Below are 27,474 nucleotides of genomic sequence, written 5' to 3'. Positions count from 1 at the left end.
CATTAAGCCTCAGTTAACTTCAGTTCCTCATGGTAGTATTTCTTATCTTGCTTATTGACAGGTACAATGACTAGTCAAGTCTGCAGGGACTTGATCGGCAGTAACAGGAGCAGTTGGTACATTTAAGGAAGTTGCTAATGAAACATGGGCTTCAGCACCCTTCAGAGATATGAGGAAAAAAATAATCTGAAAACTTTTCTGCATTTGATAAGCTAAATTTCTCTCTTTGCCACAGTGCACCCGTTGCCTTTAAATATATTTTTGAAAGGGAGAAAAATGAGAACCTAACAAGGAGATGAACACAGCATGTAATTGTGCCCCACACCATGCCTTGCTCTGCCAGCTACCCCAGCCAGCTCTGCTAGTTGTTTCTGTTATTTCCCCTTGCCACAAAATCCATATATTGCTTAGGACCCATGAAGTCCTTTTGAACAGAGGACACTTCTAGAACAGTTGACTCCAAAAATCATAAGCAAAAAATGTTTGACAGTTTTCTTTTTTTAGAGTGCAACTTTTGCATCCCAGGACCGGCTGCTGTTGCTTTATCTTAGAGCAGTTACTCACCCCAGGCACCTAACTGGCCTGGCCACTCACACACCCACATCTACAAGCCCTTCTCTGTTTTACAGCGTGCTGTCTTTTTCAGCAGAAATGCCTTCCAAGCACAGTGACATGACAAATACCAGCTATACCGGTTACAGGCCAGCCTACCAGTCAGTGGCCCACTCCAGTGACCAGTAATTTTTCCTCCTCTCTACCACAAGTTGATAGAGTATTTGTCCCTTTTTTAGCACCTTTTCCCCTCTGGAATAATTCTGCAGGTAGGATTCCTTTTAGGCATCAACCCCTAGATCTATGCAGATGGCACTGAAGAGCGAGTAGCACGTGGTACATCATAGTTAATAGTGTTTGAATTACCCCATATTTCCAATGGGTTTGTCTAAACTGAAACTACTCCTGAGTGTTCTTGCTGTAAAAAGATTCCTCTTCTATTGCCTTTTAGCCAAAATCACACAGTGAAACTATATTGGAGCCCACACATTAAAAAAAAAAAAAAGTTAAGATATCTTTAAGGGGTTTTATATGCTCCTAGTTCCAGGCAGTGATTTGTTTCAAATACTGGGCTGGGGAGTTTGCCTCCCCTTTCTGCTCCTTTGGCTCTCCAGCCCTGTGTGGGTTGGATTAAGGTCTTGGAGGAAGGATCAGGAAATCTGTTGTGGCAAGATATAGACCTGCTGTTTTGTTTCCCAGACACAGACCTCTGCTGAGATACCATGAAAACATTGTTGGCCATACTGTGAGGCTCTGTCAGTGCCTTGATAGGTGCCCTTGTGAGCATCAGTAAGTGCCATGAGCAAGGCACAGTGTATATCCCTGCAAGTAAAACAGTCCCAGTCTTTCTGGAATATTTCATGATTTCTGGACATGGTATTGGAAACAGAATAAAAAAGTATATAGTTAATTTCCCACTTTTTACATTCCTTAGTTCAGTGGGTCAGGCTTAGCTATGACTGAAGTTCTTCTGGTTTATAAAACTGCTTTTATTTTTTAAGTCAAAGTTAATACCATAGACAAACATGACACTGAAATTGTGGCATGGCAGAGACAAGATGCATGACAGCCATCATTTGTCACTTTAGGAAGCAGCTCTAAATTCCTCCTGTCTTTTAACACCTGTTTAACCTTAATTTTGCTGATTTGCGCACTCATTAATTAACTACATATGGTATACACAGCTACCCTGATACATCTGGAACTTCACAGCCTATTAGAGTACATAATTTGCATTTAAATCACAGTGTTGTTAAACCAAATCATTATCTTAACCTATTCATCTACATCAAATTTTAGAAAGTTAAAACAACTTGTCTCCAAATGTATTTTTCAATTATCTATATTAACATCACTTTTCTTTTTACTTAGTCAAAACACATTCCACAGATAGTTACATCAAAGTTGTTATTGCCCTAAACCCTAATTATCGAAAGGAAAAAACCAAGCCCCAAAAGCCCAAACCGCAGACCTTAGCTGTGGGAAGGTTAGCTTGCACTTTCCCCTGTGTTAACAACTGTGGCTTTATTTCTCCTGATCTCTAGCTTCCGACTTCACATTCCCTTGTTACTAACTTAAAAGACGTTACTGATGGCTGTGTGCTGGCAGGGAGCCCTCCTCTTTGCTGGCAGCTCTGCAGTAACCTGTGGGCAGCGCCTCCTCGCTCAGGCCCTCTGCAGTCTCCTGCTCAAACACCTTCTGGCTGTTTGCCCAGACCCGAGCTTACATCAGGGGCATGAGCTGGTCAATGAATGGTCACTGAAGATAACAAAACACATGAGGGTGATTGATAGACAGACCAGATATATCCAGAGAGGAAAAGGTGAAGCAGTCAATAAAGGAAGCTGCCAAAAAGGGTCAGAAATGTGTGTGTGATCTTGGCAAATGACCTGATCTGCTCTTGAAAGGCCGAAAGGAAACTCTATGTATCCAAATCTCACATGTCTCTCTTCTCCTGGGGATAAAGAACCAGCTTGCTGTCCTGAGAGTACCAGGTTCATTGCAGAATAGCACAGAAGTCATGAAAGCTATGCAAAAGCTAGTAAAAACACCAGCAAACTAGCCATATTTTAAGTTTCTGTTTTTTTTTTTTTTTTTTCTTTAAAATTTGGGCAAATGCAAGTTTTGTTCAGGACACATCATTAACAGTTTCTACTAACTGAGATTTTTTTTCTTTTTTTCCTCCATCACCGATAAGCTGTGAGTGCAGAATGAATCAGTGACCTGCAAGCATTGGGCAGTAACCGTGTTTTGGTAACTGGAGTAGATCATAATAACTGTCACATTATTAAAAAGGAACCAGAGGAGAAAAAAAGACCCCAGACAAGCAGGTGGCCTCTTATTCTAACTGAAGGTGAAGCAAAGAGCTGAACTGGAAGGCCCCTGTCAGAGCTGCAGTAAGGCAGTGGTGCTGTCGGCTCCGGTAGACCTTGTGCCCCACCAGTGAGGCACCCAAGGACTGACACCCCTGCCCACTGTCACTGTCCCTTGCTCCCAGCCCATGTTGGCCCCATGGGCAGGAGGCTGCCCCTCACACTACCCCCACACTGCCACAGCCCACCCTGCTCAGCCTCGCAGCTTTGGGCACCCCAAAGCCAGCCAGTCTTTTCTGATGGGGTCAGGCTCTTTTCGGTGGTGCCTGGTGACAGGACAAGGGGCAATGGGCACAAAAACTGGAACAGACAAACTTAAGGAAAAACTTCCTTACTGTGGGGGTGACAGAGCACTGGGACAGGCTGCCCAGAGAGGCTGTGGAGTCTCCATCTCTGGAGATGTTCAAAACCCACCTGGATGAAGGCTGTGCAACTTGCTGTAGGGAACCTGCTTCGGCAGGAGGGTTGGACTAGATGATCTCCAGAGGTCCCTTCCAGCCCCCACCATTCTGTGATTCTGTGATCAGCTTTTGCACCGGTCACTCTTCTAACTCCTGGCTTTGTAAGTGGCAGATGGTATTTCAAAAGAACCAGCCACTTCTTTTTTTTTCTTGTCTTTTCTGTGACAGTGAGCCTGCAAGGGGTAGCCAGGGTATTAGAATTGGTGTTCTTCACATTTTTTAATGTGGCTGTTACTTTGCGTATTTTTATTTGCTTAATGCTGTTACAGTGCTACAGCGAATCACCTTCTTATTCACATCCACAGACCTTGGGCAGAAACAAAAGCAACACAAAACATTGTTCAATTATTTCTTACAATGCAAATTCTGCTCCCCTCCTGCCACCCCTATAAAAAAGTCAAACCCAGGATAGGTTACAGGAAGAGGTTTAGGGGGGGTATTTTTTTGACGGAAAGGATGTAAGTCTTTTTTTAAAGGGACTTATATTTGCCATGGAAGATGTTAGGCTTCATATAGTAGATGCTCTTATTTTTTTTCTCTATGAGTTGATGTCAAACAGAGGTAGCAATTGGTTTTGGCTGTAGCCTGAATCCTATCCCATGCATTTTCTCTTAATACTCGATGTGTTGGTTATTGTCTTGATGTGTTCAGTTATCAACATTTTCTGCCTACATAACATTCATGTAGAAGAGTAAATTATGTAAAAAGCAACCCCCATAGCCACTGGGCTATGTATAAATTAAAAGGCTTATGTGAATTTGTGTATTAATTGAATTTGTGAAAAATAGTGAATTGGCAAACTACTGCTATTTTGCTTTCCTTTCCTCCAGATTTAGTGGCAAGCTTCAGATTTTGCCTGTCTGGAAAAGAAAGGTATTTCAGTGTCTGAAACTGTTCATCTGGCTACTGAAATTTACTGCCACAATCAGTCACTGCAAGTACTTTTTATCTAAAAGTCACTCTCTTAAAGCAGTGAAAATAAAATTACAGAGAGCTGAAGGCTATATAGTAAATTTTGAAAGAGAGGTACCAGAAAACTTGCCATTTTTCTCCTTTTAGCTATTATAAAGTTGCAGCCTTTGGTGTGCTGGCTAGGGTGGCCGGGATGCACTCAACCTTTGAGAAGGTTGCACCAATTCTTTGCCTATTTTTGCTTTGGGCCTGATCCATGGCTTGGAGAAGCTGATGGAAGTCTTTCCAAGTACTTCTCTGGTCTTTAAAATTAGGTGTAAGGTAAAGCTTTACACTTTGCAAGAGTGTACTCTTTGTATGTACTGTCTTCTGGCAAAGCAATACCAATGCCCACAGAGGATGGAAACTACATTAAACTGCATTAAAAATGCTACAGTGAGTTCAAGTGGGAATTAGGTTTAAGAATAACAGATTGGCACGCCGTCTTTGCAAGAGTACTGTGCCTGGCTAGCACCAGTATTCACACATGTGCCTGCTGGGTTGTGGTGTGCTGATCTCTGGAACGATGTGGCCCAATCAAGAGGATGCGAAAACCCAGGGGAGGGCGTGGGGAGGAAGAAATTGAAGTGCTCGTGTTAGATGGAGCCATTGGGCTTGGCCCTCAAAAAAACTGGACCAAGAGTTAGGAGCTGCAGGTTTCAATCCCCTTGCCTGGGGATGAAACTCAAATGTCCCGTAGTGGCTTTAGGCCACTATTTTAAAACTTGACTGGTCATCTGGAAAAGAGTTGGCCCTGCACAGTTCTTTAGCAGATGCCAGTGTGCATCTGGAAAAGGCTGGGCTTTGACCTGCAAGTGGCTGGAGCTGCTTCTCTGCAAGCCCAGCCCCAGCACCAGCAGCGTTCACCAAGGATGGCTGCTCAGCTGCACACCTACACCAGGTATCACCCACCTAATAGTAAATGGCCTTTGCAAGCTGGGTCCTGGATGGGACTGTCCCCTGTGTGCACTGTATCTGTGTACCTGATGGGAACACCACATGCTGCTGTACAGGATGGTGGGGCAGAGGGGAGGGAGAGTTTGCAAAAAGTTGCCTCTATTTTATCTGCCTCTATTTTTGACCTAGTCATAAAGTCTTGGACCTAGTCTTGAAGTCTTTGATCAAGAATCTCATCCCCCTCCTCCATCCTTCATAGCAGTATGCCGTCGCTGCCCTCCCACCCAGCACCTTCTGCTGTTTGGCTCTGTGCCTTGCTGGCTGAAGCTGGATGTGTCCCATGGTGACCTGTGATTTCCCTCTGCTGCTCCCTCCCACTTTTCTAGCATAAAGCTTTGCGTGCATCTTGCTGCTGCTATTAAATGTTCAGTACATTAGCCTCTCAGTAATATTTGATGATCTCAGTGCACAGAATCTCTTGTTGGGCCCATTCCACTGTTAGTAATCATGGGTGTGTATCTATCTTCATGCATGAGCTCTGAGTTTCTGTACTTTTAGGCCCCTCGTTTGGTTTTGCCCCCCTTTCCACTGCTGTCTCCATCCCTCCCACTCCCCTCACTGCCCCCTGGGATACAAGCAGTAACACTGAACCTGGAGCTCCTTCTGCCTGCTGGCAGCAGAGGATGAGTAACAGGGGCAGAGAAGTTAAGAAAGCTTCCCTTGCAGCGTGCTGGCTTGCACAGCCTGTGCTGTGCCAAAGTATAAAAAAATAAGTCAGCATTTCTGATTTGAGTTGGAAGTCTCCCTAGCGAGATGTTTCCACAGGCTAATGCAACCGAGTCCCAGGAAACAATTACTCCCAAGCCCTTGCATGCACTGCACACCAGGGCTCCCAGCACCGCGCGAGCAAATTAATGGCTCGCTTGCCATTTCTTGGCTGTGGTCTATGTAACATTGGAGCCAAGATCGTATTTTTTACCGTCCAGCGGCACCAGCCTTGGGCTTTTTAGTTATTTCTATAGGTGCAGATAAACTATCTCTGCAAGCAGTGACAGCTGAGGTCTTGCAGCCATAATTAGGGGTGAACTGGGTGTTGACACTCTTCTCAAAAATACCTTTCCCTTTCACTTGATGTTGTAGAGTAGATTGCACTCATAAACCTGATGGAGAGGGAGGGAGAAGCAAATGACTCGAGAGCTGAAAGTTAGCTACCCAATTAATATTTAAAATAAATAACTGGCAGGGGTTTGTTGGCTGTGTGAAGCTAGGCATCAATCTATGGAGTGAACTTCTGAGTTTAAACATATTGCACTATGACCAGTGAATCTCCACAATACAGTAGGATTTATTAATAGAAAATATGTCAATATGAGTTTGTCTTTGTACATGTTAGCAACATGTACAGTGAAACACATTTTTTTTTCTCAATCTATATTGTTATAGTTCTTTTGTGTTATCTGACATAACCATTTATATTTTGGGCTTAAATATGTTATTTGTCAAAATGTACTTTCAGTGTTAATATACCTTTAAAATCATAGTTTATCTTTTAAATATTGAATTCATATTATTTTTTTTTTCAAATCAATATTGCTCATGTTAGTGCAAATTTCTTAATCTTGAGATAAGTTAACCATTCCTTCCAGACCATAAACAGCATTTAATAAAACAGTGAGATTTATATAGCTCTACACAGCTGAACAAGATTCTAATACGAAGCTTGTTAAAAAAAAAGAAAAAAAAATTCCGACATTTTACAGTACATCAATTGCATTTTATACATTTTTTTTTTTTTGGAACATTTTTGTTTCTTCTCTATTTCTCTGTGTGATCTAGTACAAGAATGGAGGGAACAGCAATAGGTAATGTTACTTTCCTTTCAATGCACCATATGTATCTTGCTCAGTATGGCAGCAGTGTTGGATTTCCAAGCCTGGAAAAGAAGCCAGGTAATTCAACACCTTCTCAAAACTCAGTACAGCAAGGGTGAATGTTATCAGTTGGAGTACTTGCCACTACAGAAGAATGGAAACAAAACAACACAAACTAAAGACAAAAGGTACTTTATGCCACTTAATTGATCCAGAATCTCTCTCTTGAGCAATGGTCAACATTTGACTCCAAGTAATTTCTAAGAGGAGCTGAAAGGGGGCAATGTGGGCATTTCAGTAGTATGAAGAATGGAAATAAATCCAAGTTACTGGATAAAATCCAATCCTCCTGCCCTAAGAACTTAAATCAGAATGACAGATCCCTTCGGCCTGCTGGCAATCCTGTGCCTGGAGAACTGTGCCAGCCTGGTGGTTATCAGGCAGTCAAGAAGAACTTCAAGTTGCGAGTGACATTCTTTATTAAAAAAAAAAAGTTTTTATACTGAAAACGTGCTTTGTTCAAAATAGCACTGCAAATGTCACTTATCTTATTAAAATCAATGTAATAAATAAAATATAAACAACCTGTGTCCAAAACTATGAATAGTATTTTTATCTACCTCACTATACATCTGGCCCACTGTGCCCCTCCCACCCACCCTTTCTTAAATTTTTTAAAAATTTTTTTGCATGCGATTTTTTTCCCTGTTTACTACAAAGAGCAGATAAGGTTACATATCGTACACTGGGAAAAGCTGCCAAAAAAGATTAAACTATAGTCCTAGATTACTGATAAACCAATTCTACGTCACAATACCTGCCTGCCTGTACTACTTGGGCTGCATCCTATAGAGCAGGCGATGACTTGCGAGAGACTTCTGTGCCAGGTGATGTTAGGACTATTACTATGACTAATCACAGAAATGTTTGCAACCTAAAACAAATTTATTAATTGTAATTTGAGCAATTTACAACACTCCATTTGTGGCGGGTCTTACCCTGTGAAAACTGTGAACTGTTGCCTGAATCAAAGAAATGAAGAAACACTAGATTCTCTTTTTTACTTCCAGAATTCCAAGAGCTAAGATGAATATGCCAGCTCTTCTGGCCTCCCTGCCTAGCTTCCTTTTCTACTTTTTAATTTAAAAAAAAAAATTAAAAAATAAATCTGTCCCTTACATTTCAATTTTTTGGGGGGTTTTACATTAAATGCACAGAAATGGCCAGTATCTTTCATATTTGAGGAATGTGTTTTGTGTATCGGGTTTTCTTTTTTGGTATGGGTTAAAATAAATGATTGTCCTAATGGTTCAGGAGTTGGACCCTTCTACCTCAAAGAGTTTGGAGACTGTAGACTTTAGTCTGTTGGGTCTTTATTTCTGATTCCCTCAGGGACATGGCAAGATCAAACTCTGCCTTCCTTGAGCACTTGCTGGTTGGTGGCTGGAGAGTAATGCAATTTCCTCAAGAGAAGATCAAGAGATGCTATTTCAGAGGAAATGATACCTAAAGGTAAAGGAGCCAGTGAAAAAAAAAATCCGATAAAGCCTTCTTTTGTGAGTATGTGGCCTAACAATTTTGAATTGCTATCAATGATTAAGAAAGTGAGTAAGAGAAAGCACATACTGGAGTTTCCACTGTTAAAAAAAAATAAACAAAAATAAAAAAAAATATGGAAGCTTGAACAAGGAACACACTGGATGAAAAGAAGTCTTACGCCACACAAACGCGCACACTCAAACACATACACGCACATGCACACAGAATACTATGCGTACGTGGACACACACGAGTAAGAATGTGTATTTGTACGGTAGGTTCTTGGAAATAGACATTCTTAGCAAATATGGATGACATATCAATTGTAATTTATTTTCTTTTAACACTGTATCATCATAAAGAAAACTGGTATAAATGAAAAAAATCTATTTCAAATATCTACATCTAAAATTTTAGGCAGTGAAAAAGCACTTTGTTGACAAGGAGTGTGGAATGACGAATGTTAATTGTCAGAAACTGCTGAATGCCTTTTTTTTTAGTTGCCACAAACAAATTCACATATCAGAACGAACAATACTGCTAAATATTCCTTTTTGTTTTTTTGATTTTTTTTTTGAAATTTTTTTTTGTTAAAACGCACCGGGGAAAAGAAAAAAAAAAAACCCTGGAAATTCATACATCTTTCAAAATTTGAAATTGAAGCAATATTTAGAACCATAGATGAAGAAACACTGTGGCATTGGTGTAATATACACAATGCACTTTCTTTTTTTATCTGTAATGTACATCAAATACTTTACAACAATGCATTAACAAAAGGCAAGAAACATCTTGCTGTACAGAGGAAACCCCAAATGCAACTTGAAGCCTAGATTCACAATGAATGAGGATATTAAACAAAGTGTGAGAAGCTGTTCCCCATAAAGTATGTACGTTGCTCAGTTACTTGTGCTTAACTCTGGACTCACATCCACTGTCATGTTCTCTCTCCTTCCTTCAGCCACATTCAATATACAGCACTGAACTTTAGACTCTACAGGCCAACAGTAAAGTTGCCCTACACTGTAAAATATATATATGTATATATATATATTTCTTTTTAATTACTCCCAGGTTTAGCTTTCGTATCTTTTAGCCTTCTAAAAAAATCTCTTAATTTTTTCCATACTGGTTATCTGGGCCTTCCTATGGAACAGGCTTTAACAAACTAAATTTGCAGGAAAAAAAAATGTCTTGTGGTATGCATGCACATGCACAGTTCCTGGAGCTTTTGTATCTGCCCAAGTCTCAAACCCAGGAGTCGGGAGAGGCTGGATAGTGGCTTGTTTCATAGTTAAGTTCACTATAGGGACGAGCAGCTGAATAGAAGTCGACGTAGTTGCCAGTTGACTTTAGTCCCAGGTGCATGTTGTATTCACTTGCAGGTGGACGATGATGCACTTGGTCCTCAAAGAAGGACTCATCATAGTTTCTTGTTGAATTCTGAAACGGCTGATATGGTTCGTAATCTTTTCTGCTGGGCTCCTGTGGAACTGGCTGTGTTGAAACCTGAAAGACAGTAATGACCACAGCTTGTTAGATAAACTTACTATGGGCAACAAGAGGGAAGGAGGAGTAAGTGTCACTCTATGTGACACTCCTGTATACAGGAAATACAAAGTTTATCTTTGTAATCTTAACATCTGCTCAAGGTATTCCTTGGTAATGAATTAATTCCACAGCTTTGCCTTGTCATTACATTTCTTTACATTTCTTTTTAAATAGCTATTAAATACATTTATTATTTAATGTTACTGCTGCTAACAGATGCTAGTTTACTCAAAAAGTAATTCAAATCTGGACCTGAGCAGTGCAGCTTACAGTTCCTTTTGTAACTATAATCTGTGTATATTTTTTTTTACTATTTTGCAGCTATATAATGCAAACATTGGTGGCCAAAACTCAGCCCTGAAGAATTTGGATGGAAGCACTATATACTACAAAGACACTAAACATTTTTCAGCTGCCTTTGCCACAAGTGAGATTTAAAGTGACATCACATCTGTAAGAACCATTTATAGTCTTCAGGGCACTGACATGAGAAAACTTCAAGTTAGGGGCCCTGAAATGTGTTCCTCTGCTACTGTTAAGCTGAACCATCATCTTACTACCTCCTCAGCACTTCATGCTGGCAATCTTGTGTTGTTGCTACATTCCAGCAAGTTGCCTTGAAGCTGAAATATTTATGATGTGCAGTAAAAAATCTCAGATGGTTCCTAAACCAGACAGCCCTAGCGGGTCTCTGTTTTTATAGTTGGGACTTAATCTGAAATTTATAAACATTTTCTAAGTACCTCAGTGGAACACTACCTTTGTCACCTCTCTTACCTTTGGGCAGACCTTGTGACTGCAAAATGATACAGTCTTTCAATCCTCAAATGGTCACATTGGGAATACTGATGCTAAGATGTTGGTGACAGAAGACTCTGCAGATCCTCCTGACTCTGCAAGAGCCAGTAATGCTCCTTCGAGAAGAGAGGAACAGTTGCAGTGCTATGTCCCAAACTCTGTGATATTGTTTCAAAGCATGTCTGTAGTGGACTCTATGCCTAGAGTCCAAAAGGCTCTCCATGCCCTTTAATAATCCTATAAGTGGTCTTACAGCACTGGGCCCAATATTAGAACAGCACAAGGGAGCATAACTACTCTAGTTTCTATTTCTACTACTGCTATCAAGGCGCATAGGACCTTGAGCTCCTCGTTTCATTCACACATTCAAACACAGGTGTTTAATTTTGGACATAGGAGAAAAATTCTATACTGAGCAACCTATTTATATGCCAAAAAGTTAAAGACAGTCAATTTTTGAGTAGAAAATAGGGAACTGAAGTAGTATTTCTGGGTTCTTTTTAGCTAAAAACATTATTTCTGATATGTCAATCATAAACATGACATTTAATGGAGAAAGCAAGCGGGAAAAGGTGGAAAAATTTTTGTTTGTTTGTTTCGTGATTTTTTTTTTTGTTTTGGTTTGTTTTTTTGCTCAGACTCTTATTCCAAAAATCAAATTAGTTGATACTGCAGTTAGAGTGCACCTGCTGTGACAATATCTCATATCCTTATTTTCTCTAAATACTGTGTTAATTAGAAGAGTTTCATCTCTTTAAATGCAATAAAAGCAAAAACACCTTCATGCACTGAACTGGCTCGCACATAAAAAGAATATGGTGCACCACAGGAAATACTGGCTAATTAAAAAGCAAAACCAATAAAGAGAAATGAGGGCGTAGAATATCAGAACCTCTCTTCACCTAAAGTTTGTGGATTAAAACCAAAATATCAGGCTCTTAAATTGAAATTTCAGGTAGTCTAGTAAAAGTTTTGAGAGAGAAATCTTTTTTTATCAGTTTTACTAAATATTCATTGACATGTCTAATACTACTAATAATTTTAAGTGTTTTCCTTAAATGGTTTTTATTCTCATTCCTCTAGCTGGAAAATGCTGTAACTTTTGCATATTACATAGAGAAGTTGTGAAAATATTAGAGAGTTGTAATAATTAAGTACAAAGTAGCATTACTAATGATGATGAAACAAAAGCCTATGGGTGCAGAAAAATGTTTTGTTTCCCAGGGACTGAGGAAATAATAATAATACTGGAAATAACGGCTATGTTAATGCATTATCAGTCAATATTGCAACTTCTTCTGTGAGTGCATCAGCTTGGCGCTCACGCTACCAATTACATTTTTGTAATGTCCACCTTATCCAAACATACTTATTGCCTCCTGCTTTTCACAGATAGTTTATTTCAGGAGTCCCAAAGTTCTAGACAGAATGGCTTGAATGTATATAGGGGAGAAAGTGTCCTTGTGATGAAATGATACATTTTCTCTTGCCCATGCCCCAACATATACATTAAAAAGAAACCAAACAAAAAGCCTGGTTACAATCATGCTTCTGGTGTGACTCAATGGCAAATCTGAGGGCTTTTGCTACATGGAAGTGTAGTGTACACATCCCTGCAAAAGATACAGGGGGTTCTTTCTCCAGGACTGTTCAAGACTCGAGTTTCTGCTAGGATGCCTTAGCACGTGAGCTGTACGTGTCAACAGGAATGCTGAATTTTATGATGGCTACACTCAAGTAGTAAGATGTGACTGGACCTAACCAAATTCACTGGCACAGGACACCATGAGATACCAGAGCCAGCAGAAGTGCCCATTAACATTAGCTTAGCTTTTATCATCTGTGTTGCAAAGACCCAGAACTTCAAAGGCATTCAGGTTGCTCTTGATTTCATCATGAGTTACAGGCTTAAACACCCTAGACAATTTTTGTGCATATGCCATCTACAACAGCAACATTTTAGTCTCCTTACTTACCTGGTTATGTTTGATATCTTCAGCAGGTGCACCATAGGAGTTCCTGTACAAAGTTGAGATTCCAGTGTTCTGAGCTGGAGAGAGAAAGAAGGAAGGAAAAAGCAGGTTTACCAAACATACTTCTTTGGCCTCAAAATGAATTCTGACGGCTTCATTAATTACATTATACAGCATCTGTTTTCCATACACAAAAATCTTTAGAAGCATCTGCGGACCTTTACTTTCTCTTCCTCCCAGTGAACCGTCATAACCTTTGCTTTGGTGCATGTGCATGTACATGGTATACACTTCTTAACGGTAACAGGCACTATGCCATGTTCGTAGCAATCTTGTGCACTTCACAGCAAAATAATTTCATACACAGCTAGCATTCAGTAATATACTTCAGGTTATATATAGGATTTTATACCACATACACTACACAGGTAACAGTTGTAAATACTGAGATTAAGAAGCATTCCATTCTTTTCACTTCATTTGGTTGATGCTACACCAAATCCTGGATTATTTATCCTATAATGCTTTTGCTATATGGTGAAATTATTAATGGAAAAAATGATTAAATGCAACTGAAAAATTAGTTATGCAAAAAATAAATATGTAGTTATACTGAAGAGGTCTGGCAAGATAGTCTCAACTCCATGAACTGCTGTCGCTTTCTTCTCAGACGTCCTACTACTAAAATTCATGGACAAAACTGAGAAGTAATTCTAAAGACAAGGATAATATCATACAGTTTTGCAAAAATTTATTTCCCATCTTGCCCCCCAAAAACACATAAAAAGCTAAGGATTTTCCCTGCAAAGCTGACTTCAATGATCATTTTTAGATTTTTTTTGGTAGAACTAGAATGATTGAAGTTATTTCTCATATCTGAAAGAATATGAGGGTAGTATTTTGTGCAGCTGCTGTGCAGTTTTTACTAGGCATGTGTTATTAACTTTCTAGACATTATAACTAACGATTTGATGCTGTCATGAGGACTTTCATTACAAAACCACGTGCCTGCAAGTAAAAATTTAGTAGTCGTGAACCAGTAGAACTGAAACATGTCGCTCTCACCAATTTCTCCTGGGCCTCTGTGCAGTGGTGTAAAACCTGGAGGCAACTAGAGCTGCTTTTAATACCTTCGCAACTCAAAACCTTTGAGGGTAAGGACTGAGCATCAGAGCTGAAAGCTGAGTATGGGATCCATGCTAGTCACAGCACTAAGAAGAACCACGGTTACTGAAGAAGTAACCACTCTTTTCTTCCTTTGGCAACCTGCTAGCATGGACCCCAGCATGTACAACTTCCTCTACCTTTCCCCCAGCCACCGCACCCTCTCTGGAGAAAGCAAGGGTATGGTCTTTAGTCAAAGTTGACTGTAATGCACCAATTCTGATCTTCACATCTGCTAGGGGTTCCGTGCCAAGGGTATAAATTTTGTCAGGGTTTGGTGTACTGTTCCACATTGCTGCTTTACAGATCTCAGATGGTGTTCTTAAAGATCTCCATCATGTTCTTGAAACAAGACAAAGACAGGGCTTACATGGTGGGGTAGTGACCCCTAACAGCTGGAAAAAGATATTTTTTTCACTTGATAACCATTAAATAATAGAGATGAAAAAACTCATGTTTCTTGAAGGGCTGGATGCAGTTACTGAGACAGAGCATAGTCCCGTGTAGGAAATGGAGAAGAGCTCTGGAGGTCTCCAAGGAGTGCAGCAGGATCCTTTCTTAGAAGGTGGGAAGAATATGAACTCCAGTAACAGATCATGATTGGTCTTTTCCAGTGGTAGGTAGTCTTAATTCTGCCTGTGTGCCAATAGGTGGTAACAGATGGAAATGATGACTGCTTGAGTAGTTTGTCTTTGGCCACAGATGTTAGTACTGAAGGGCCGATCTGCAGAGGTTCTCTTGGCTCAGGTTGCATTTTGTCACCAAACTTGAGCGATGTGTGAGACTTGACTGTTATTTCAGAGTTTTTTATATTCCAGCTGCATCCTCTGCTTTAGTGTTTGAAAATCTCCCTCCCAATTACAGTCTTTGGTATTAGATCTGCATCAGCATTGCTATTTATGGTGCATCTCATGATGGCATGACTCTCAGCAGTACAACTGACAGATCTTTCCTTGATACCATCTTTTTTATGCTGTTTTTTTCTGAGTTTTTTTGCTTGTCCTACAAAGGCTAGAAGAAATTGGGTTATACAAATTCCTCTTCTCAAAATCTGAAGATACTCAGTGTTTCAGCTACCCATTTTGTGAAGTGAGTGTGATATTCAGTGTGTTGGACTCTTATAAGGGGGGAAGAACATCTTCCAAACATTTTGTTTTCATGTATATAAACTGCAAGATAAGCAGGGTTGAAGTCTTATGCATGCAAGTTTTTAGACAGGCATGGCTGAACATATTCAGTCTAGACATGACAATACAGTTCATGACTGGTTGATGTCAAGAATAAAAGATTCATATAAGGTGCAACATCTGAGGGTTTTATGAAGAATCTGATGAAAAATAGCAAACTGGACACATGCTAATTTATATGTTGTTCCTTCAGGCAATCAGAGAGACTTTAAGGAGGGTCATGACCTTTCCATCTTTTTAGAGGTATATAAAAAGGCACATAATACATATGTGCCACTAATAGCCATGACTATTATAAAAACAGAAACAGTCCAGTGTTGGTGCATAGCTGTCCAATGCACTACTGTGACATTTGCACTGATGTGCTCAGAATTGTCACATGCCAGATTGAAGACTTACAGTCTCCCAGATCACATATTCTGCGGTGGAAAAATGGATAGTTTCAGCTTATGAAAATAGCTTCAAGGTCTGCATTGCTGATTTCACTGCAGTGATGTGGATACAAATTCACAAGTTTAAAATGAAAAAAAAAAAGCGCATTCTTTTCTTAATGTAATAAAAAGAAATACAATGACACATCAAATGCTTGGAAATGAATGCCAAGAGTTCAAGAACAAGAAATCTTGGCTTAGTCTAGCCAGGAGGCTGAAATAATTCTGTCTCTGGAGGAAATGTAAGTTAAGCAATGTAGCTGCTAGCAATGCATGCAGCCCCGCTCCAGTACCTGCTTCTGAACACGCAGGTGGCATCCCTGGGAACTCCATTCCCGCTCTGCCATGCTTCAGTGAGCAGTTGACTCTTGCTGTCCAAAAGCAAAGGGCAAATATAAAAGAAAGAAGGGAGAGAATGAGCTAGATGAATGGGCAGATATTGCATGGTTAGTATCTTATTTTTGCTGTTAATACTGTATACATACCATCACAGTAAAATTAGCAGAGAGAAAGCGAGGTTAATGAAATGATTTTCTTTTTTTTAAAACATGGCAAGAGAAAGGAAAGAGGTACAAGGAGCAAGAGATGGAGATTTTCTAGCAAACACTTCTTTACAGAGATGTAAGCTGCGGATGACATGATTTGAGGAGTGATGAGTGTGTGTGCATGTGTGCATTTTATGCAGTATCTAAACATCAGTACATGATAGCACTGAAGACATATTTTTTACTAGGCAAAATGTAAATTTTCTAAAATGATTCTAAAATGATTTCTAAAATGATCATGAGTACTATGATCAACCTGCAGTACTTTATGGATGCATTGCATAAAGAACATCATAGAAAAATACCTTCCTTTTTTTCCCCTCTGTGCAGTTTTCAAGGTAATATTGGTTAAAAAACCGCATATAGTTCCCCACACCAGTTTTCTGCAAAGCTGACAACAGCTTTGAAAAGAATGTCACTCAGTGATTGATGTGACAAAGGTATCACTGACCAAAGCCGTCCCCGTATATCCCAGTCACTTGATTCATCGTTTAACATTCAGCTTTCAGCTCTTCTAATTACTTACTCTGAACACATTTACAGACACCTTGAAATAACAAGGTGCTAGCCTTTTGCCCTCACAAACACAGACTGATAGTAAGAATGGAAAGCTCATCTGGACAGGTAGTTATCCTCATCTGGTATTGTGTAACCTGCTTTTTCTGCTATAAGCAGCAGGACTCCACTTTCTAAAATTTAGTTCAAGGCAGTAAAGAAAAATGCTTCTGTGCCTCACAAATCTCAACTAACAGAGATCATTACCTGTCACTACCACCGCCACCTTCCTGCATGGTGAAAGATGAGGTAAGGGCATGAGAAAAGATTATAGTGTATTATGTTTTCTTCAAGTATTAATAAGTTCAAGTAGCCCAAGCATCGGTAAATAATGTAGCAGATGATGGCGACTGGTTGTGTTCTGAATGTTCTAAGTTTAAATAACAAAAGTAGAGATGATTGATTCTTGATAACCAAAAGAAAATAAGTTAATCAGAAGGTGTTTTGGCTGGTGGAAGTGAAGACACAGGGTACAGACTGTGATGCACATATTAGTTCAGCAAGGGAACTAACAAAGTAAAAGAAACTTTAGAGTAAGAGTCCCATGAGAGTATACAACAAGCTTATCTTCCCTGCTCTAAAGGAACACACCATAACATAAACAACGTTATCACACACACTTATAGTTCCTGTTTTTTTTTTTCAAGGAATATAATAGTTTTTGTCTTAAAAATATACTTTAGGTGATAAAATTTTATTATTGGTTATTATTTTCTACAGAGAAGATGGATAGTAAACATATCATGCATCATAAACCTGTAAAGGGAAGAGGGCAACGAGAACTTTGATAGTGTTCCACTATTTTTTAGCTGTCCTTAGGAAATCATTGTAAGTTAGCATCTTCAGCCAAACTGTTTACTTCATAGATTCTCCTTTTTCCCCAGAGGTTTCCTGACAACTCCCCACGATGGCAAGAAGCCAACATTTTTGCTTCGAAAATCCATCAAAACCCCTTCATTTCAGTCTGAGCCACGAGGTCATAAAATTTTTGAACTATAAACTGAGAAGAGCTTTGGAGACAGTCATGGATAAACTGGGACTACATCTGTGGCTCTACATTCTGTGTAAATCCGTAAGTCAAAGAAAGCTTTGTGTAAAACATCAGCTTGGCACAAAATACAAGAACAACTCAAAATATGTACACGTTAGGTGGAGCCGGAAAAAACATTTATCTAAATCCCATAGGCTCTGTGGATGTATTAAATGCAATGCATTGTCTGATACACAAAATGAAATAGAGGCATTGCAATGAACTTGCTAGATGAACTTATATTAGATCAAGTAAAGTCAAAATGTCTCACAATTAAAATCACAAATCCTGATTTTATATTGCTTTTTAATTAAATATTTATTTTATGAGCTACAAATATGTTACACAAATTTCACGTTGAATGTTGATGAGTGAGACTTCTTCTGTCATTTTCTTTTATTCTTAAAATGGTGCTTAATTTGAGCTCAGATCAAATGAGCAGACATTTGGTGACCTGAAAGAGAGAGAAAGTGATTTGTTAATTTCACATTCATTTGTACAATGGTCATAGAAGATTGTGAAATATTATTAAACTTTTCAATTTGGTTTTGGTTTTGATTTTTCTCACTGAGGTCAGTAGCTGGAAAAATAGTTGATAGCTGAGCATTATGCTGAGTTTTTAGTTTCCTTACTATAGGCCCACCCAAAAGATCAGTAAGAACAGACAAAATACAAGCAGATATTAAAGGAAAGTAATGATGCAAAAATCAAAGTGGAGCAAAGGTTGCTGGGGAAGTACAAACCTTATGATCTGAAAATTATATTGAATGAGAAAGGAAACAAAGGAAACGGGAATGGGAGAAGAAAAACACTACAGTCAAAGATAAATGAAAAGCAATGGGAAAAAACAAAACCACAATTTTTTAGAAGTGTGAAAAGAGACAAGGCTATCTGCGAGGAAACACAGATTTTCCACATGGAAACCCTTTTTTTGTGAACCTTCTGATATAATCTGGTAGTCTAAATTTGCAGATACAGCTAGAACAAAATACTAATGTTTCTGCCTTTTCAGCCTGCTGCAGAGTCCCTCTTCATGGATCCTTGACAAAATGCTGAAAAAACCGCAGTCCTGTCCTTCACAATCACACAAGTAAGGACTACTGAAGTTTTTTAGAGGACTACCTTGTGCAGTGACTATGAAACACTCAAAATATTACAGATACATAAAATGCAGTACCTTGACTGAATCTGCTGCAACTTTCTGTAGTACGCCGTAGACACCGTTCAGGACACTCCGCATTTCTGTGGTTTCCAAATGCTCTTGACTGCCATTCCTCTTCTTCAGATTGTCACTTTCATGCTAATTAATGTTCTGTATTGCATTTTCACACAAATTCAAAAGCTGCCCTTAAGGTTTTGACCATACAATAGCATGTAAAACAGTAGATGTAGTATGAGTATCATCATATCCTAAATATGGTCTTGAAAGCTAGTGTGGATGGCCAGTCTCATGCTGATGCTGAGTCTCATGCTACTGGTGTTACCCATGAGCTGAGGAACATAGAGACAGCCCATTCTGACATCCTCTGAGCAAGACCCCTACAGAGGGCACGTGAAAAGGTAACTGGCATTCAGAAAGTGCAGAGTGATTCCTCACTGTGATTTTTTGCTTGCCCTGAGGGAGCATTTGGAGATGTTCTGGTTTTGCTACCACAGGAGGAGAGGACACCATGATGATCGGCACTGTATAAATGTACAAAAATGTTCAACAGAGGTTATATAAGCCTGTGCAACAGTGACGGAGACCAACACGTATTTTGCAAGAGAATTAACAGAGAGGCACAGTACTAGGCAAAGCACTCAAAATTACTGAAGTGCTAACAAGTCTATGAGATCACTAGGGGAGAGAAGCCTTCAGTGAAACCTGCAATAGATGATGTAACATACACAGAGAAAACTGCTCCATTTACATCAGCTGAGCTGAGAAAGTAACAGGGGTAGACTTTACAAACTGCTACCAAAATTCCTAGGAATGAATGACATGCAAAATAAGCTAACCTGACCGGAAAGCCATTCCCTGCAAAAGACAGATGTTAGGGATCACCACACATGCTCAACCATTGTTATGCTTCAGAAATAACCTAGTTAATACAAGGTGGGTTTACTAATTTTATTCTGAAACGAAAACAAACTTAAAGTTAAAAAGAAATGTAGAATTGCTTTTAGAGCCTTTTCTCTGTGAAGAAATACCGCCTTCACAACTCCTTTTTGCACAGCATTGTATTCATTAAGCTTAAATATTTCTTCACTTGTACTTAAGGTGGCTAAAACCTTGGAATCAACCAAAGCAGGATGATTCTTTTCTATAGCAGAGTAAACCCATCCGTGCCTATAAAATCAGTGGTCTATCACAGCTCATTTTTATATATGCTATGCAAGCATGATCTCACCTGTCATGGTGTCTTTCCTAGAAGTGTGTTCTCCCTTATTTCCATGGTAAGTGGCGTTTGTTCCAGTTGATTCATAGTCTGTTTTTCTTTCTTTTAGGCTGATCATTTCCCGAGGTGAGGCTGGGGCACTTGCTAGATCATAAAAATGGATTTATTTTTTCTCGCCACATACGACCGAATGTAGCATTTAACTCTAGAGTAAACATTTTAGTAAAGTTTATAGTTGTTAGCATACTAACATTAAGCTGTTTCAAGAAACACTACCCCATTATGGAAGAAAACGTGCTGTTATTTCAAGTACAGGACAAATGCATTCATGGGACAATCAAGTCCAAACATAATTTTCTCTCTGAACATTTTACTTTTTTCACTTACACCCAACATCTAAGATGATCATTAAGAAAAAAGTACAATAATTATGATTTCCCCCCACCCCCCGCCCCTTTAGCTTTTTAATTTCTTTAACTTGTGAAAACTTTCTGGTATAGGCAGTTACATTTTTTTTCTCAAAATGGTTAATATATTTCTGTTGAAAAGACCATTAGCTTTCAACTCTGTGGAAAAACCCTTATAAAATGGTTTCCTCCCTTCTCTGTTGAAAATAAACCCATTAAATGATTCTAATGGGGATGGGAAAAAAAGGAAGGTGTGTTTCCTAGAAAACATATAGCAAAGAATGCCTAACACTTAAAGGTAAATCAAATAATTTATCTGTCTTTAAATACCAATGTATGAACGACTGCCATTAAAACAACTGCTACGTAAAGGTATCATCAAAACTAAATCCTTCACCACCAACACTTGCGGTATGGCTAAAAGGAGAGAAGTACAAGGTGACTAGGTGGAGAACTGGTTTTGTACTTGATTCTCACATGCCAGAAAATGTGAAGGTGACCACTGGCACTGATCATGAAGACTTAAAGCTTGCAATGCTTAGGAAAAGGAGAAAAGTAGAGCTAAAAAAATGGCTTTAAAGTCAACTCGGTTCAAGATATTTAGGTGTTGCTAGACACAATGCACCTTTCCTGTTGTGGAAGGCAGGGGAAGGAGTACAAGGCGAGTGGCAGAGCATCCCAGAGCTTCATGAAGGAACAGAAGAAGAGCTTCACAGTGGAACAAAAATAACTAAAGTGCTGGTGCTTGCTGCCACTTCCTGCCCTGCCTCTACCCAGATATTTGATAAAAAGAACCTCAAAAGCAATAGCAATGTCCTTGCTTAAAAAAAAAAAAAAAAAAAAAGCAAAAAGCAAAAAAAAGCAAGACAAGCTCATTTGTGAAGCTTGATTGTGAGTTCTGTCTTTCGTCATCTCTAAACCATGTTACATTTTTCAGTTAAGGAGTAGGGAAGTACTTGTACTTACTTAAGGAGTAGGGAAGCACAAATGATGTTAAATTCTGCTTAGATTGGTTCTGCTGGCCCTGGCCTCTGAATTTACAGGGCAAATATAGGACAGATGGTTTTTCTTATGAAGCCATTGGAGTTGAGGATTGCTTTTAAATTGCTTGTCAATAGTGATGCAATTCTAAATCTGATAATCCAGCAGATATAAAGAAACGTGACATTAAATTACTAAATCAGCTAACGGCAACTTGAGTCTAATTGGGAACAAAACAGAATGCAAATGTGGGAAAAGTTGCTCGAGCAGGGATGCATTTTATTTCACACACTCTGGTAATGCTTTTAAGCACTCTGGTGTTTTGAACAAAATTGACTGATAAGGACAGAACCACCTCTTTACGTTCCCTGTGGGAATTATCTCCTCCCATGTGAGAACAATTGCTTTCTGGCAAGTGTTAAAATTCTGAAGTGCCCTCTTTCAGAGTTTTTACTGGAAGTCGACATAAAATCATTGCTTGACATTAGACTAAAAGGTGGTACCAAGGTTTTCTGCTCTTATTCTTGAAGGACACAGAAAAGATAGAGCTCTCTACACTAGTTAAAGCATTTTATCACCAAGTCCAAGGAATGGATGGGACACTGTGAGCTCATTTACTTTAATTCTTTATTCCAAGGTAGGATCCAGTATACCAGAATAATTATTGACAGATTTTCATCTAAAACTAAAGATCTCTAATGATAGAGACCACATAACTGCTCCACACTGTCTCTTCCAGTGCTTTGTTTCCCTACTGTTAGGAAATGTTCCCTGATGTCTAGCCTGACTCCTTGCTGCTCATTATTTCCATTTGTCTGATACAAAAGTAGAGAGAGTTCATGTGGTTCCTCTTCACAGCTGGCTGTTATGTGCTTGAATACTTGGTGCACAGCTCCTCCCACTGCCCCCATCTTGTGTTTCTCTTATTTGAGTTACACAATTACAGTCCGTTCAGTGTGTCCTCCTATCCTGATTTCTCCACCGCCCAATTCATGTATGCAAATGACAAAAATCCCTAACTCATTTGTAAAGAACTTCTGTCTAGCCAGATATTCTCCTTAGAATTTATTTGTAAAAGATTGGATCTTTTTTTCCCTTTGGACAGTATCTCCAATTTCTCAGCATCACTCCGAATTCTAATAATGCCATTCAAGGTACATGAGCCTCTCCCAGGTTTATGTCACTTGCAAAGGTAACAGGCATCCTTTGTATATTATTTGGGTCATTAATGAAACCACTAAAGAGTACTGGGCCCAAGGCAAACTTCCAAGCAAAGCATTCTTCCATTTTGACAATAAGCAATATTATCTGAGAATGGTTTTCAGTCTGTTTTGTATTTACCATACATGAGGTTTTCTGGACTGTTTGCTAGCTTGCCCTAGATAGTCTTACTGATTACAGTAGGTTTCATTTATTGACTATTCTTTCCAAAAAGTCCTTTAACTATGTTGTAGCAAGAATTCAGGTGGATTTCATAAGAACAAATGTTATCAAACTAATGTTTGGTTTTGATATGGATACTATCAGACAGACAGTAACTTACACTACTGAGTATAAACAGATAACTCCTGGAGTGAAGCAGTATCTTACGTTCCTACTCTCTTTGAGGTGTTCAGATTGTGATTATTTGTTCCAGCAATTTTCTAGAATGAAGTTGAGCTGGCTGGTCTGTAATTATATTGTCTCCTCTTCCTTCAGAAACAACCACTGTATTTGTCCTTTCCAGTCTTGTAATAACTGATAATGGGAGTAAGATTTCATCCAAAATTTCTTTAAGTACATTCTTTAAGCAACAGAGCGACAGAAGTGAGGAGAGTTCTGGCAAGAGACAAAACCAAGATCTTAGGGCCAGACATTTCAAGTGCCTTGCACTTACAGTAAAAATGAGATTTTGGAGAAGAAAAAAAAGAACAAGAGCCCTTTATGGACTTTTGTAATGACAGATTTCGAAAACTGAATAGCAGCACTCGTACTTCTGGCTACATTTTCAAATCTCCTCAGTGGCTGTTCTGCAGGACTAAAATGCGGCTTCTAGATAATTAACAAAATAATTTTCTTAAAAGACCCAAACAACTATGGCACAATACTGTTGGCAATAATCAGTTTGGCCAATTTTAATCCTAAATGCTTGGTATACCTATGGAACGACAGCATGTGACTCAACAAGTAGTAAAAAGCACATTGAAAAGCTGACTGTTTTACTCTGTTCATTTTAGAAGATTTTTACTAGGAATGGTTTTATCTAACCAAGGTATGTTCTATCTTCAAATAAGCTGAGGGGAAAATGCCCAGATTTCTGAATAGAAAAATTAATTACCACTGCAGCATAAGTTGAGATACCTATATTAATTCATTGTATGGATTATACAGAATTAATGATAGCTGGTGTAAATATGCCATCAATGTTTCATGAAGACCTGTAGTCAATCTTTTGTGAAACTTACATATGCATGTCTATACACATTTATACATACATACACATATAATCAGAATAATAGCTGACAAGAAAATAATGTGAATAAGTGTGCAGAGTGGTCATCAACCACATAGTGGTTTTCATGACTAGCAAAGTGAGTAACAGAATTTCCTCATGCTACAAATGGACACCATTGCCCTGAGATCTAGTCAGGTAATCCCTATCAGGAAAACACTGCATGAGAATTCATAACAAAAAGTTATGGAATATTCTTTCTGCTGTAAAACTTTACAAGGTGTTAATAAAAAAAAAAAATCCTGTTTTGAACAGATAATTCAGGTAAGACTAAAGAATATATTTTATGCCCTTCCACCACTGTTAACAACAACTCTGGATGCCAGTGACATTGCTTCAAGAAGGAAAGTGACAGTGATGGATTACCTCTGTCTTTACTTCAGTCCTGAAAGCCTGGTCTTACCTGAGCGGTTGTTAGGAGACATGCGCACAGGAGAGATGGAGGGTGTGCGTGATGAAGAGTACGGTCTTTGCCGATCCCTTTCTATTGTTGAAGATGAGGCTACAAAGTGATACTGTGACCATCCGTCCTGCAACATCAAACATTGCACCAGCAGTCAGTGGAAGTGCCATACAGTTCTCCATTTCAAGTACAGAATATTTTCCTCTACTGTTTTCACTACATATACACAAGTAGGCTACTATCTTTTTCCTGCCATTGGGTGGCAAATATTCTTAGTGGTGCAGGATACGACATGCTGACTGTACTGACAAACCAGGAGAAAAATTAAAAAGCAGAAAGTCCTGCAAAACAGCACATTTCAGAAAGACTCGATGAAAACACTGAACAACTTTTTGGGTTATTTGTTTAATAGTTCTGTCTTTTTTCATGCCTATATTTTCACATTGCAAACAGCATTCTGGCTATGAAAATATTCCAAATCGTAAGACTGCTTGTTTTCACAGTGAAAATCAGTTTTTGCTTTAAATCATTTCTATCTTATAAGGAAATTTTGGAGTAATTAGATGGAGAAGCTCCAGGATTATCAAAATGATTGTAACTATTTGGGTATCTATAGTCTAGTTATATTAACTGCCCATTTGTTTGTACGTGAGGCAAAAAGAATCAGTGCATTTTCCTTGTTGCATTTTTCTCCAAGATGTACAGAAAGAAATTCTATTCCTTCTATTTAAAACTGTAGTAATGGTGGTGTATTTGAAAAAAAAAAAAAAAAAAAAAAAGAAACAAAGTAATACAAACACTAGAAATAGCAGCTAGTTCAGAAATAAAAAAGGAGAGTTTAAATAATTCATGTTTTTTTCCTGAACCATAATACAATGCAAAAATCCAAAATAATGTACTTTACATTTTTAAAAGGATATTAAAAATAGTTTCAAAGTATCATGAGAGAATAAATTGGCTTTTGCTAGTGCTCTTATTAAATGACAGTATTTCAAATGTCTTAAAAGTATTGATAGATTTTAACTGTCTTTATCACTGCTTGATGTTAAATGTAAATCAGTAACAGAGTTTTACTAGTCTCGCACTGAAGGCACAAGCCTTTGAAAAACACCTAGTTTCTGCTGGGATCAGTGTAAATCGCATCAAGCACCTGGCATGGTGCTAAAAAATGAACCATGCCAGGTGCTTTGCAATGAAATGCTGAATAAAAACAAACACAATAAAAGATTACCAAAAACCAGCTGGAATTTTCTTTCTTATAGAAAAATAAATTCTCCATTCGGGTAGTAAAGAATATTCCCACCCCCTACCTCAGGCTACTCCAGACATCCAACCCTGAATCCCATCCCCTCCCACCCTCTGCCTTTGCCCAAGGCATCTCTCTGCCTTTGTTCTCTCCACAGAAACCACAGGCACCTGGCTCTCTGAACTGCCAGAGAAAATCGCCTGAAAAGCCCCTTTCCACTAAACTTTTAAGAACAAGAACTCAGCAAGAGTGTGACACTTTCTCTTTTAAAAACAGCAGGAGGAAAGAAGATACTTATACTTGATGTAGAGGGAAGTGGTGTAAGTGAGTAAATTGTGATAGACAGATGTCACACCTAACTACAGATTCTGAATATCTCTACTCCTTACATAACACAGTTGTATAAACATGTGTGTTTGTCAGTTATCATTTCAAAGGAAAAAAAAAAGGAAGAGTGAAGTTGGAGCCACAGCTTTCACAACAGAGACATGATTTTCCCTGGAGTCAGTAGTGAGCGTTTGTCCACAGAGTTCACTCACGTTTAGGAAACATCACTGAACTGCACCTCATATTTCATGACAGTCATATAAGAAAATACAAGGAAGAAAACCAGTTAATTAATAAAAAATGGTAAGAACAACTTGAAAAAAGAAATAGTTAATCTTTAATACCACTTTAAGCCCAAAATTTCTGATACTCAATCTTTCATTTCCAACAAGCAGCTTCTACACAAGCCGCATCCTCCAGCCTAGAGGGAGGATCAATGAGAATGTAAACAAAACCATCTGTAAAGCCCTAACTTCTTAATGTTAAATCAAATTGGAAATTATTAGAAACTTTTCAGTATATATACATATAGATAATGTGTAGTTATAATACCTGTGGATTTTTAAAAATAACTAATAGTTTATAGTTATAAGGAATAGATTAAATCCAATAATCTTATCCAAGCATCAAGACTGTAAATAACATACTTAGCATTATTTTTACATCTTCTGTTAATAATAACTTGCACAGTGATTTCTCTACTATAAAAATGAAGTAACAAACATGTGAGAAGCCCATGCTTTTATCCAGCTGAAGAAAAATGGTTCCCTTCTTCCTCGTTCTCTGGGGTCAGAAGTTCTCACCAGAGAGGTGACTCGCTACAATTCACTTTGTTATAGTCTCCTGACCATTTATTTTCTTTTAAATAGACTGCTGAAGAAAAGACATGAAGAGGACAGACTTTAGATCTGATAAAAGGAGAAGGAATAGACTATTTTTTACTGTCTACCTGCAAAAGGAGACATCAGCCATGCTTACACAATGCAAGTCAGAAATGCTTCCAGCTTTGTGGATCTGGATGCATGCATGGCCAGGTACATTCTCCTTTTGTACTCTTGCTTCCCTCAAATAAATCCTTGGCATGTAGGTCAGAAAAAAGTGACCTGAATCTTCTCCTGAACCCTTCTTCCTGTTGTCCATTCCATCTGTATTATTTACATTAATACCTGGACTCTGGTTCTGATGGGAAGTAGATGAAATAAATCCCCGTTATCTGCAGAGTCCACAGACTCTACAGGAATAGCGTGTGGCACCAGTTTCATTCTGGAGAATATCCACAGGTACTTTGTCAACGTTGCTTCCTCAGAAACAGCACTGCAAGGTGCCTCAACAGCGAGGGAGCAAAGTCCAGTTGTAGCTGGGAT

The 27,474-nt window shown here is 38.7% G+C and overlaps 1 protein-coding gene across 1 annotated transcript; it reads right to left on the bottom strand.

Moving 5' to 3' along the window:
• Positions 1–8,955: 8,955 nt before the first annotated feature.
• LOC104532607 (catenin delta-2-like) lies at positions 8,956–27,372 on the bottom strand. The gene is made up of 5 exons (XM_029087443.1): positions 27,277–27,372; positions 24,538–24,664; positions 20,268–20,399; positions 12,969–13,042; positions 8,956–10,152 (listed from the first exon to the last, which is right to left on the bottom strand). The coding sequence occupies exons 1-5, from the start codon at positions 27,370–27,372 to the stop codon at positions 9,892–9,894; spliced, it is 690 nt and encodes a 229-aa protein (XP_028943276.1). The 3' UTR covers positions 8,956–9,891.
• Positions 27,373–27,474: the final 102 nt, after the last annotated feature.

The sequence above is a fragment of the Antrostomus carolinensis genome, unplaced genomic scaffold (genome assembly GCF_000700745.2).
Source record: "Antrostomus carolinensis isolate BGI_N321 unplaced genomic scaffold, ASM70074v2 scaffold19741, whole genome shotgun sequence".
Classification (NCBI taxonomy): Eukaryota; Metazoa; Chordata; class Aves; order Caprimulgiformes; family Caprimulgidae; genus Antrostomus; species Antrostomus carolinensis.
This window is presented reverse-complemented; position numbering and strand designations above follow the sequence as displayed.